We start from the raw sequence: 13,641 nt of genomic DNA on the forward strand, positions 1-13,641 counted from the left end.
CTGACCCCAAACAACTTCCCCAGAATCCAACCCAGGTAAACAATCTCCACACCACATTCCACATGGGGAAAAGCAAGGAGCAGAGACAAAGATTGTTTCCTCTTCTTCTCTCTGTGAAATCCTGAGAGACAGAATTCTGTCTGTCTGTCCAGAGGATGTCACACTGTTCTGTGGCTGAGGTTCAGCTGAGCAGGTCCTGGGCAGGTCCTGGGCATCCCCAGCCATCCCTGTCCAGCAGCAGAGGGGCAGAGCTCCACGCTGCAGCAGCAGCAGCTCTGGGGGCACACACCTCCCTCCACCCTTGCAGCACCTGAGCGAGGCCTGGGGCTGCTCCTTCCTATCCCTAGCTTCTGCTCCTCTCCATCCCTAGCTTCTGCTCCTCTCCATCCCTAGCTTCTGCTCCTTTCCATCCCTAGCTTCTGCTCCTTTCCATCCCTAGCTTCTGCTCCTTTCCATCCCTAGCTTCTGCTCCTCTCCATCCCTAGCTTCTGCTCCTTTCCATCCCTAGCTTCTGCTCCTTTCCATCCCTGTTTTCTGCTCCTTCCCATCCCTAGTTTCTGCTCCTTTCCATCTCTGTTTTCTGCTCCTTTCCATCCCTGTTTTCTGCTCCTTTCCATCCTTGCTTTCTGCTCTATTCCATCCCTGCTTTCTGCTCCTTTCCATCCCTGATTTCTGCCCCTTTCCATCCCTATTTTGTGCTCCTTTCCATCCCTAGTTTCTGCTCCTTTCCATCTCTGTTTTCTGCCCCTTTCCATCCTTGCTTTCTGCTCTATTCCATCCCTGCTTTCTGCTCCTTTCCATCCCTGTTTTCTGCTCCTTTCCATCCCTAGTTTCTGCTCCTTTCCATCCCTGTTTTCTGCTCCTCTCCATCTCTGTTTTCTGCCCCTTTCCATCCCTGTTTTCTGCCCCTTTCCATCCCTGTTTTCTGCTCCTCTCCATCTCTGTTTTCTGCCCCTTTCCATCCCTGTTTTCTGCCCCTTTCCATCCCTGTTTTCTGCTCCTTTCCATCCCTGTTTTCTGTTCCATTTGCTGCCTCCCTCAGCACCCTCCCGACACAATGGGCTCCTTTCTGTGGTGAGCCCCTGCTCCACACAGGATTTGCTGGCTCCTCTCTTTGGGATGCCTTTCAATGGGAAGAAGAGGGGAAAGTATTCCTTGTTCCCAGTGCAAACCAGCACTGGCAGCCTGGGTTATTTTGTCGGCCGTGTGGCTTTAAGTGACGCCTTTGCCATCTGTTCCGTCTGCTAATTATGAATGCAAAACAAACGGAGCCCACAATTGCTTCATTTAGAATAAGAGAGAGATGGCAGTGACCAAAACAGTTTTATTTTGGTGTCAGATGCTCTTTTTATTTCTCCTGTCTCTTCCTAATCTAAAGCAGGGCTGGAGCACTTCTCCCTCTCCCAGTTTGCTCAGACAAACGGGACCAACTCCTGCCTGCTCAGCCTTTAGGGCCTTGAAGGGATGATCCCACAAGAGCAAGGAGAGAGAAAAAACTTCATTTTCGACTGGTTTCAGCTTTTCTGTTTTCAGTTGAGTTGTGCTGGTCTCGGAGACAATCAGGGTAGCTGCAGAGAGTTTGGCAGCAGCGTGTGAAGCCCTTCCCCAGCCTGTCCAGCCCTGGTTCCTCTCTCCACAGATGAATTTTGCAGCCAGCCTGGGACAGGATGGGGGGAAGGATGGATGCACTCTGCTGGGGCTGTGTCCAGCAGCCCACGAGAGGAGATTTTAACTTTTGGTTGTGAGTGAATTATCCCAAGGTTGGTGATCCCTCTCCTTTGGTGACTGGGCTATAAGGAGCCCCCTCATTTATTCACAGGGTGCTGTCAGCTCTTTAACATCCCCAAAATTGCTGCTGAATTGCTCCAGACCATGGGAGATCGTGGAGGTATCCCTGGCAGCACAGCCACAGATTGATGTGACCTAGCTTGGGAAAATGGACACTCTCCTCCTCCTCCTCCTTTCCCTCCCCAGCCATCACTCTTGCTGTGATAATCAGCATGTATTTAATTGTATTTTTTGGCTGGGTCTGTGCTGAATGGCACTGGGCTGGCAGTGTTTTTATACCTGCTAAAGCCACATTCTGGACAATAGAAGACCTCCCTCTTTCCTCTCCACAAATCTCCATAAAAATTTGTCAGCTTGTGCTTAAAGATTATTTTAAAATTATTGTCACTACTGTCAGGTTTTCCTTAAGTTCCCATTCAGTTTTTTTCCCGGTTGGAAAGGAATGGCAGGGGACACCTTCCCAGTGAGAAATTGGATCTGAAAAGTTCTTCCAGCTCCCAGCAAACTGCCCTAGCCCAGCTGAGGCAGAAATAAGAGGAGGGCTCTGTCATTAAATGCCCAAATCTGAGATCAAACCCAGCATGGGCTGAGATCCCAAACTGGACTGGGATTCTCCAACCCTGAGCAGCCAGATCACGATCCTGCCCCAGCCTGGAGCCACCTCTGCTGTAAAAATGATGGGAAATGATTCAGGAGGTTCCAGCACGAGGGTTAAAGGTTCTCTTGGTGTCCCAGGCCTGCAGGATGATGTTGTGGTTTAAACATTTGGACTGGGACCAAGAGATGTGAGATAAATTCCAGGCTCTGATGGTCACTTCCTCTGTGAGCTTCTGGAAATCTCTGCTGCTCCCTTTGCTCCCATCCTCTGCCTGGGGCCATTCCAGTAGTGAATTGAACTGATAATCCAGGTAATTTTCTGAAATCCTTCAATTTAGAGTTAAAATAGTATTCTATCCCCATTTTCCTACAAGGTAAAACCCATTTAAGGTTGGAAATGAAGGACAAAAAGCTGAAAAATTTGAAGGACATGGATGAATGCCCTTTCCTCAGCCTGGTGAGGAACAGCCTGGATCAGGGACTGGGGGGTGGCAGCGCCAGGAAATGAAGGCAGGGTACATTTTTCCCTGGCTTTGGTTACATTCCCAAAGAATGAGTGTCCATGAGCAATGCTGAAAGGATCAATGCAAAAAAGAATTAATTTTGTACCTCCAAAGCTGTACTTAGTAAGCCATGGTCATTGAAATCCACTTAATTGGAGAAGTTCTTTGCTGGTGTCACAGTCTGATGGATGAAGGTTTGTCCTCCTGGTACCTGTCAGGAGGGAAGGGAAGAAGGAAAGACAATTTCTGGATGCTTTCTTTAGGTGTGTCAACATCTATTTTCTGCTAAATTAATTTGTACTTAAGGTTTGTGTGTCTAGAAGAGTTTACAGGATCAGCTCCCTGGTTTGGTGTTAAAATTTGCCTTTATCACAGTTTTAATTTCAAGCTGGAAAAAGGTAAATTTCTTTTTTCTGTGGGATTTCTAGAACAGGGCACGTAGAGGTCAAAATTTCTTGCTGGAAAACCCTGACAGGTGTGAAAAATTTAATACAAACCATTGATAACACATGATTCTCTTCACCACTCAATGCATTTAACCTGCCCTGGGACAGCGAGTCAGCTTTTATTCCAAATATCAGCATGCTTAGGTCAAATTTGGGCTCTTGCTTGTCAGGAATGGAAATTCTGCATATCCTGCTGGTGTTTCATGGCCCATCTGAGTGTTTGCAGTTTCAGGCATCACTCCTGCTCTGCCCCGAGCTGGAGGATTTGGGTCTTGTGCTTCTTTGCCCAAATTGTGGTACCTGTAACCAAAAAAAAAAAAAAAAAAGGTGTGCTTTGCCTGCCTAAGAAGAGATTGGAGAAAATCTCATTTTGAGGCAATAAAAATCCCTGTGGCCAGCCAGCAGCAGCAGCAAGGTGGAGTTAAAGGCTCCCTGAATTAAATGCCCTGAGCTGCATTTACACCACATTATAGCAACACTTAAGTGGGGTTTTCTCCTTCTTTTCTGGGGATTTATCTACTCTGTGGATGCTTCCGAGCAGTTTTATTTTTTTCCTAGATAACTTGGGATTTCTTTTCCTTTCATTGGGATGCACCAGCTTGTTCCGAGTGGCAGGTATTATCCCAAAATATTTGCTGGAAGGGAAGGAACTCTCAGTCCCCCTGCAAGGATTTTATCTCTCCTTTAAATTACCCAGTTCAAATGCACGGGTAATGACACTTGTAATGATGATAAAATGGGAGTCTGGCTGCACGGAGTAACATTTAAAAATAATGATACACCTCTAAGTAGGTCTTAAAAAAGGAAATCTTAAATAGCTCCAGGGAAACAGATGCTTTGGGGGACTTGTGGATAAAAATAGTGGCTTCCAATTGGCAACAAAAACAAAAATGTGGCCCCGCTCAGTCAACCTCAGCAGCAGAAATTCCTCTGAAAGCCTCAGGGCCCGAAGGTGGGAAGGTGTGAAAAGCACCTGGTGCTGCACCTGCAGCGGGGTTGAGCATCTTTTTGCCTCTTCTGCTTTTCGTCAGAGAATCGTGGCATGGTTTGGGTGGGAAGGACATTAAAGCTCATCCAGGTCCACCCTGACACCCTCCAGCATCCCCCCTTCTCCAGCCTGGCCTTGGGCACTGCCGGGCTCCAGGGGCAGCCCCAGCTTCTCTGGGAATTCCATCCCAGGCCTCGCCACCCTCCCAGGGGAGAATTCCTTCCCAAAATCCCAACTAAACCTGCTCTGTGTCCGTTCAAAGTGATTTTTCTTGCTATTTCTCAGCTTTCTCTCCGTAGTGGTGCCTTTCAAGAGCTCCCTGCAGTCGGGAGCTTTGCCCAGGGTTCCTTTTTGGGGCTGCTCAGGGCTCGGGGCTTTTCTAGGATGAGGAAGGGCTGAGCCAGCCCCGGCAGAGCCGCAGGTTTCTGGCTGCAAAGGAGAGCTGCAGGTGGCTGGTGAGAGGCAAAGGCAGGGAACTGCTCCCTGCTCACCTGGGCTGTGGAAGGTCTGCAGGCAGCTCCCCCAGGCACAGAGGTGTTGGGCAGCTGTTGGAATCTGAGCTATTGATGATTCTGAGATTGTAGAAAGTCTCTGTCTGTCAGCCCCTGCCAAAGCAGAAGCCATAATTGGTCTGTGCTGGTTCCAGGTTGTTTATTCTGTTTATCTCTCCCATGTTCTGCTGCCCTGCCCAGCTCTGTCCTGCAGGGCAGCGTGTGGGGCTCTGCCCTCAGTGGGATGTGACAAACATTAAATACCAGAAACTCCCTGGGCTGGATTTACAAGAACGTGCCAATATCTGTCACCTACGTTGGACAGTGTGTCCCCAGCCTGAACCAACAGAAAAATGCCAACACCACAGTGAGACATGGAGGGCATGAAGAAGGAGAAAAAGGACAAGGCACACCCAATTTCCTCCAGCTTGTCCCCTTTGGACCCCTCATCTAGAATCCTAAAATTTTACTTTTGCACCCGTGCCACACGTAATTATTACTGATATCAAACACTCAGAGCTTGTAATTGATCCTGTAAGATTGAAAACTCTTTTCCATGGGCAGAGATCACAGCCAGTGTCTCTGGGGGCTCTGTCCAGGGGGTTTCCTGACCCTGCCAGGGTCCCAGGGCAGCCAGAGGGAAGCCCTGGATTCCCACAGGCTCAGTGTCTGCTTAGGAACCAAATTCGCCGATTTTAAGTTAAAATTACTGGGTTTTCATGGACATGAGGAGCTTGATCCCTTTTCCTGGCTCTGCTGTGGAGGTGAAAACCTCCTTCAACAACCCCTTAAACCTCAATCCAGCTGTTTGTCCTTCGTCAGCCTCAGCAACCACCCAAAGCCCATTCCAGCTGTTTCTTGATGTGTGGAGCTCAAGGCAGGTGCCTCAACCCCACGTTTTTGGGTTTGGGACAGAAACACCAGCTTGTACAAAGGAACTGTACAAGCTGAGGAAAGGGGAATGTTTATTTTGTGTGCTTTTGTTTAACTCAGAGAAACACTCAAAAATCCTGGTTTTGTGAGGATTTCTGCTTTTTCCTTAACTGTTAGGGCAAAAGTCAAATCTCAAATGAACAGTTTTAACTTGTTGGTTTGGTATTTTTCTTTTAGGTTGTTTCTCCCAGACCAAGCCAAGCAGTCAGGTGAGTCAAGTGTTGATCCCCTACTCCCAATTAATGGAATAATTCTCTTGCCTGGGGTGACATGGACACAGGGAATTCCCAATCCTGTGCTTTTGTCTTGTGTAGACAGCAAAGATGATGCTCCTTAGGCAGGTTTGGGTTCTGTTATGGGGTGTGCTGCCTCCAGGTCAATCCCTCGCTCACAGAATCCCAGAATGGTCTCAGGGTTGATGGGACCTTAAATCCCACCTCATTCCAACCCCTGCCTTGGGAAGAGTTTTCCTTGGGAGCTGAAAGTGCTTCTGAATGCTGAATGCTCCAAGGCACTGCCCGTGAAATTGGCTTTTCCCACGTGTGCTGCCGCTGGTTTTGTGGATTCCCGGATTCCTCGTGTGAGGATGGAAATCCTCGTCTCCCCCAGTGCAGGGCACAAAAGGAGCAGGAAAAGCAGGTGTTGAACGATCCCACTGAGCTGTCCATCAGCAGGAGAGGATTTCAGATGGGGAAGAGAGGGAAGGAGAGCTTAAAGAGAGAGATGGATTTCCTGCATCCAAATCAAGGAGCAGCAGACAAAAAAAGAAAACCCCACCAAGTTTAATCCTGTGCCAGACAAGGTCAGCAGGCACCACGCACAAATAGCTCAGGCTTGGATTTGATCTGCCCCTTCCTAAAAGTGGAAGGTGACAATATTACATCCAACTGTGTGCTTTGGGGGGAAAACGGAAGGGGGGGAGGGAAAAAAGGTTGTTTAATGCGGATATATGACCCCAGCTGGGTCATATATCCACATTATGGAGAAGGAGCTGGGAGAACGAGCCCCAGTGTCTGGTGGCAGCGAGCGGGTCGAGCATTGTCAGACCTGGCAGGGATTCAGACATCTGCCAGGGAACGGGGATTTTGTCAGGAGAAGTGGGAGAGCAGGGAGAGGGAGAGACGCAGCGAGAGCCTCGCGGCGTTCCATATCTGCCCGGATAACATTGCTTCCTCTTTAAAATTCCCTTCCTGAGCTGGCGGGCTGTATTTCATCCTGGGCAGCGAGGTGCCCGCCCCCCAGCCCTCCCCACCTGGGCCGCCCTGGCTGCCTGGGACCCGCTAGGTTTGAGAGCTGGGCCACGCGCTCTGCCAGGCAGCCCCGTTAAGGCCAAGATTGATGCAGTGCATTGGTGCAGCCGTGCCGCAGTGCTGCGTGATCGGAATGCCAGATGCAACACGGGGGGAAAGGCCACAAATGTGCCTGGATTCCCAGTTTACACAAGTCTCCTTAGCAACTTCTCTGATTATTTTCTTTTTTTTTTTTTTTCTTCCCCTTTTTTGTTTTCCGTACATGTGCGTGCAGCAGCGCTGTCCCAAATCTCCAGCAAATAAAACATTCCCTGAGTTTTTAAACCGCTTCGCTTGACGCTCTTGGTGTTGTTTTGCCTTTTTCTTTTGTTAAATTAGTGGCTTAATTTTTATTTTTTTTTCCCCTCCCCCTGGAGCCAGTCCTCCCCTGTGCCCTGCGAGCAGGATGGCAGAGGGGCTGGGGGTGGGGGCGCTGGGATAGTTTTCATTGTGACTTCCCCAGAGTTGGTTCCTTTCCAGCTGTTCTCATCTCAGCATGTGGAATTATTGTGCTTTCTCCCGATTTGCCACAGAATTGGCACTAGCCTGACATTGTTACTCATTGGAATTGTATTCGGAGCCGAGCTGATTCTCTTTTAATTTTTTTTTTCTTTTTCTTTTTAAAGTTATTTATTTATTTTAATCACCCGCATCTCTTTTTTTTTTTTTTTTTTTTTTTTTTTTTTCATTTCATAACAACCCCTTTGATTCCCCAAACAATATATTTAACAGTTTGTAAAATGGAGGAGAGGAGGGGAAAAAAAACCCCACCAGGGTGAGAGGACTGTGGCAGTCTGTCCCTGAATCCCATATTCCCCTCCCCGTGCAATTTTTTTTTTAGTTGCCTCCTGAAGAACCCCCTCCCTCCCCATAGAGGGAGTGGCCTTTTAGGGATCAAGGTACGTTGGATTATTTTTTTTCCCCCAGTTTGTGTGATACTTTATTAATAGCATGGAGCAAGAGAGAGGCAGAAGGGTGGGGAGAGCAGGGGAGGAGGGTGGAGAGAAGCAGAGAATTCTCCTCCAAGCCCTGCACCTTGAAATAACTCAAGGGGAAGAGTGGCAGCCTCACTTGAGTTGTTTCAAAATTTTCCTGGGCGCTTTTACTTTTTCTTTTGCTTCTGGTTTGTTTCTTTTTTTTTTTTTTTTTTTTGTCCAAGGGGAGGGGGTAGAAAAAGTAAAAAAAAAAAAAAAAAAAGAAGAAACGGAGCCAAAAAACATTTTGAAGGCTTGATCTTGGCTTCTATACAAACAGATGTTGCCTGTCATTCCGTTGTTAAGCAGGCAGCAGATTGGAGCAAGCAGCAGCAGTTTAGGGGGAACTGCAGCAGAACTGCAAAGTGGGAGATACAGAGGTATAGAAATATATTTTTATTTCATTTTTTTCCTTTTTTTTTTTTTCATTTTGTTGTTCTACACATAAATATTTTCCCTCTGGAATTACCTCTAATTACAACACATCTCTCTTCAATTTTTTTTTTTTTTAATTCAATTTTTTTTTTTCCAAGTGGGCAAAACAACCCCAAAACCAAATGGAAAAGCGGTAGGAGCTTTCACCCAAATTTTACCATCGCAGCTATTTTTTAGGGCTGGTTTGGAGAGCTTTCTTTTCACTTGTTCTTTTTCACACGTGTAGGGAAGGGGGTTCTGTTGGAAATGCTGTGGCATTCTCGATAAGTGGACGGATCAGGCCAGGGATTTCAGGGATTTTGGGGTTTCCCTTGCTGCTAGCCCTGCTCCTGGTGCCTGTTCTTGCTGGAGGTGCAGTTGTGGAGCTCGAAGGCCTTTCTGTCTCCTCTCCAAATTTTGGGAAGGCTGCAGGAGCCAGAGCTCGTTGTTTGTCCAGAGCTCTCCTGGAGCATTGGGGCTCTTTGTGCTCTGCATCCCCCCATTCTTTTTATCCTTGGGGATTTTTTCCTCCCCACTCCCTTTTCCACTTCTCCCCTCTGATATAATCCCTGCTGGGAGGAGAGAGGAAACAGCAAAACGCAGCAGAGCCGAAGGAGTTAAAAGTTTCTTGGCACCAAAGCAGCAGTTTAGCAACAGATCAGTTCATTTAAATGAAAGAAATCACAGCCCGAGCCATCTGATTTTGAAATCTCACATCTTCTGCTTCCACTTTAGAACAAAGCTTCTGTTTTTCTTTCTGTTTTTCTTTCTGTTTTTCGTTCCCCTCTTTTATTAATCCACGCTGCTTTTGTTGTAGACTCGGTGGGTTTGCACAGAAACTTTGGAGTTGGGCTGGGTTTTCCCTTGAAATCTGAAATTGGGGGGGTGCCTTCATCATCATCTGCTCCCGTGGAGCTGTGCACACCCAGCAGCTGCTGCTTGCACCTCGCTCTTCGGGAGCAGCTCCCATTTTTGGGAGGAAGGCACCTCAGCACTGTGCTATTGTAAATGCAGGTGAACCCAGTGGGAGGAAATGCTGATGTCTGACTCAATTCAGAAGGCTGAATTATTTCTTTGTTACAACTATGCTAAAATACATTAATATACTATATAAAAGTAGGATAGTAAAACTACATACTAATTTCTCTGACTCTAACTCAACTCGTGCCCCTCTCTGAGAGCCCAGCCCCAGGTGGGTTGGATTGGCCACCAGGCTCAAACAATCCTCACCAGAATCCAACCAAGCATCACCCCAGGGAAACAATTCTCCACATGGGAAAAACAAGGAGCAGAAATAGAAATTGTTTTCTCTTTCATTTCTCTCTGTGCACCTCTATGAAAAATCCTGAGAGGGAGAGAAATGTGCTGCCACACTGTGCCCAGCAGGGTTTTGTGTGTGGCTGCACGAGGAGGCGAGCGGGGATTTTCCCTGCCCACATCTGGAGTTTTGTGTCCCTCCAACATCTGCAGCACCAAGTGGTCGCTCAGGGTTCCATTATCCTGCACTTTATGGTGTACACAGAACATAACCCCCGTCATGCTTTTAATATTCCGGCCCAAAAGGATCACAAACAACTTTTTTTTTTTCTTGCTGCTGTTTGTTCGTTGAAATGCGCTCGAGCCTTGGCACCGGTCCCGGGAGTTTTGTTTCTACGTCAAGGAAAATGAAATAAATCGACTCCTCGGCAGCGAAGTTGGGGATTTAAAAAATAATAATGATTTTTAAAAAAATTCAAAAAATCTAAATAAGTTAAAAAAAAAAAAAAAGGAAATTTTAAAAAAGAAAAAAAAAACAGGAAAAAAAAATTTAAAATCGATCCATTGACAAAGTATAAAAAAAAATTTTTAAAAATGAAATCCAGTGGCTTACGCTGAAGGAATGTGTTTGGAGGAGAACCCCACAGGGAGTTGGGACAAGAGGTTTTTCCGTGGAGCTTCTTCCCAGTGGCATCACATCCAAGAGAGGCCGGGATGTTTGGGAACGGGTGAATCCTGGCACGGAAAAAGGGAGGGGTGGGACGTGTGCAGGGAAATCCCTTTTGGCAGGAGGCTGCTCCCCATCCCCGCACCCCCTGGGTGAAACCCTCCGAGGGGAGGAAGAGCCTGGAGTGCATGAAAGATGGAGGTGGTGCTGCTGACAGGGCATCGACCTCCACCTCTGCCGTGCTTGCTCGTGGGTCTGGCTGGTTTTGGGTTTTATTCTTCCCTGGCAGTGGGGGAACGCCGGGATCAGGAGCCGGCCCGTCCCCCTCAATATTGGGAATATTTCTGTGGGTGTCGTTGTGGTTACATCACAGCGCTCTCCTTCCTCATCTCTGTTCTTGTGCAAAATTCAAATAATTCCCCCCCTCCCCAGTAGCAGCTGTGCATGGGGGGGGGTTTCTCTTTTTTTTTTGATTTTTTTTTTTTTTTTTTTTTTTTAAGTCGCTCTTTAGCGTTGCGAGAGGAACAATAAAATGAAAGGCAAAACCGGCATCTTAAAACTTGGCAAGTGAAAGCAGCTTGGACTGGCAGCCAAGAATCCTGCTGTGGTGCAAAAAGAATAGCATCCACGGAGCCACCACAACCCAGGGCTTCTCCTCTTTTCACAATCGCGTCGGCACAGAGAAATAATTACTCCTTGTGTCAGTGTTAAAAGAGTCAACAAGCTTAAAAAAGCTTGGTGAACCTCCTCCAAAGCAGGTAACGATGCTCCTCTTTGATTCTGCTTTCTCCAGCTGGACTTTGGGGCTGAGGATCTGGAGATGAGAACGAATCCCTTGCAGGAGTTTGGTGCGTGCCTCTGACTGCCAGGGAAGGCGTTTGCCTCGCCGTTTCTTTATTTCCCTGAATGGATTTGGTGGGAATAGGACTGGCAAACTTGTGGAGAGGTTGTGTTTTACAAGGAATGTTTTATTTCCACGGGCTCAGCGTGGGGGGAGAGCGTGAGTGTGTTGAGCCAAGGTGGAACACGGAAAAGAATCAGCCAAAAAAAATTTCAAAATGAGGATGTTGGGAGGTGGGGAGTCGTTTCTCTCGTAGGAGCTTGGCTGTTCCTTTTGCTCCTAAAGCTGTAGCCTCTGCCTGTAAGAAAAACAGCATCCATTCCTTGAAAATATGCCATGAAAATATCCATAAATATTTTGTCTTCCAGAATACGTTCCCGAGGAGTTGGGCCTAGCAATATGGCAGCGCACGTTCCATAGGAAATCCTGCAGAATGGTGCTGAGGTAATTTGGATTCTCAGTCAGTATCTCCCTTTCCCTTCTAATTCCTTAAAATTATTTCAAGCACAGAATTCCTTAAAAAGTTGCTTTTTGAAGCTAGGATAGAATGCATGTGTGTGTGTGTGTGTGTATATATATATATATATATTTATAGGCCTAATTACATTGGGGTTAAAACTGGGGAGAAAAGAATGGGAATTATTTCACAGTTGTGTTTCTTATTTGCCTGAATTTCGGGGCAGAAGGACGAAATGGCTGCAAGCAGCTTTTTGCTCAGGCACACAATGCATTCCGCAGTGATCGATTTCCCTGGACAGGGCATTTCTGCTTTGTGGTTTGCAAGAAAACCACCCACAGACCAAACCCCAGTGTTAGATCTTTAGAGATTTTATTTCTCCATATTTCCCTCTGTATTCCCGTGGATGTAAATCTCTAAAATACCAGCTTTATTTTGGGTTGTTGCTGACAGAAATATTCTGTATTTTTGGCTGTCCCACGTACCAGAGCCTTGTTGATCCTGTGATCCCTGATATTGAAAAATTAATAATGAAGTGTGCTCAGCATAAGGATATGAGAAACTTAAAGATAAATACCTTAATGTACAGGTTGAAACTTTTTATTTGTAATCTCAGCATTTGAGGCAAATCCAGGCTGATGCTGATTGATTTGTTTGCCTCTGATGGATTTTCTGCCACTGTGTGTATGTTCATCAGGTTTTCACGAGGTACAATAGCTCTGGGATTAATCAGTGGGGGAAAACATTTCCAACCCCACACCTTGGCAAATCCATGACTCTCTTTCAATCTCCCCGAATATATTGGATACAAGTGAAATTCCTGTTTAAAAAGCAGCTCTCATTAAAAAAAAAAAAATCTGCATTTTCAACAAACAAAACTATTGGTTTGCTGCTGCGTTTCTCAGTTTGCTGCCTTAAAGCTTATCCATGGGTTTGTTTTCCAGGAGGAGCGGGTTGGTTCCTGGATATTTGTAATTTACAGCACACAGGTGCCATGGAATGCCATCCCTGTGCCCCGGGGCTCTCAGGAATGCCATGGGGCACAATCACATTTATTGTGGGGATTCCTTTGGAGCTTTCCCAGGGATGGTTTTGCTGCTTTTCCCCTTTTTTCTCCCCGTTTTTCCCCCCTGAGTGAAGCCCTGGTGATGGATCCCAACTCTCCTTCTTGCCTTTTGTGTTGGAAAAGCCAATCAGGTGGGGAGTGGGAGGTGCAGCAGGGAAAACAGGGTGGGTTTTCCCAAGAAATCCCAGATTTCCTGCAGCATGTGCAGGGCTCCTCGAAGGTCTGGCTCTGGGTGTCCCCTCCAGGCAGAGCTGGGGACACGTGTCCCGTGCAAAAGCCACCCAAATTTGACAGCTTTGGTTTCTTTCATGGATTTCACCTACCCCAGGGAAAGGAGATTAGCCCGGGAATTAATGGGGAAGAAAAAAAAATGGTTTTGGAAATAGATAAAGTGAGGAAAATGTAACCTCATGATGATTCCAGTGAGATCATCTCATGTGAGAAAATCAAGTATTTCTCTGCCAGAGCCATTCGGATTAGCTCACTTCATACACGTAACTGAATGTAAAGGATATTACGTGTCAGGTTAAACTCCTTTTTTTGACTATCCTATTCTATACCATTTCTAAATCAAAATTTCTTATCTCAACATTTACATACAAAAACATACCGTATAAACCTTCGATTAAACTTTTAAAATTCCCCAAAAATTAGTTTCCCACAATTAGGGTTAAAAAGAATATCCTGAATAGAAAGAAAACATTCTGCCTGATGCAGTTTTGCATTAACACAGTGAGACTGAGGGCAAAATTCCCTGCTACAGGCAGAAATCTTGGTGCACCCAGCAACAACTGACCCTAAAATTGTACCTTTAGGCCCTGCTGGACAACCTGGATTTTAACCTCAGGTTCCCTGCAATAAATGAGCTTTGTAGTGGAGGGCTGGGGTTATTTTTGGCTGGGTAAAACATTTGTTGTGTTCCATTTGCAG

General features: G+C 46.5%; 1 protein-coding gene across 41 annotated transcripts in view; it reads left to right on the plus strand.

The window, feature by feature from the left end:
- Window positions 1-13,641, plus strand: part of LOC144247416 (uncharacterized) — a 185,067-nt gene that overhangs the window by 105,134 nt on the left and 66,292 nt on the right. For 20 of the 41 annotated variants that reach the window (XM_085560414.1, XM_085560411.1, XM_085560416.1 and 17 more), the window contains 2 exons: window positions 5,924-5,955; window positions 11,557-11,632. In XM_085560414.1, coding sequence (XP_085416540.1) covers window positions 5,924-5,955; window positions 11,557-11,632 — 108 coding nt within the window. Of the gene's footprint in view, window positions 1-5,923; window positions 5,956-7,270; window positions 7,935-10,847; window positions 11,422-11,556; window positions 11,633-13,641 lie in introns of all 41 variants that reach the window. The other 21 variants (XR_014950015.1, XR_014950018.1, XR_014950019.1 and 18 more) reach the window with 6 other exon arrangements.

This window comes from Lonchura striata, chromosome 24 (assembly GCF_050655825.1).
Source record: "Lonchura striata isolate lonStrDom1 chromosome 24, ASM5065582v1, whole genome shotgun sequence".
In the NCBI taxonomy this organism is placed as follows: Eukaryota; Metazoa; Chordata; class Aves; order Passeriformes; family Estrildidae; genus Lonchura; species Lonchura striata.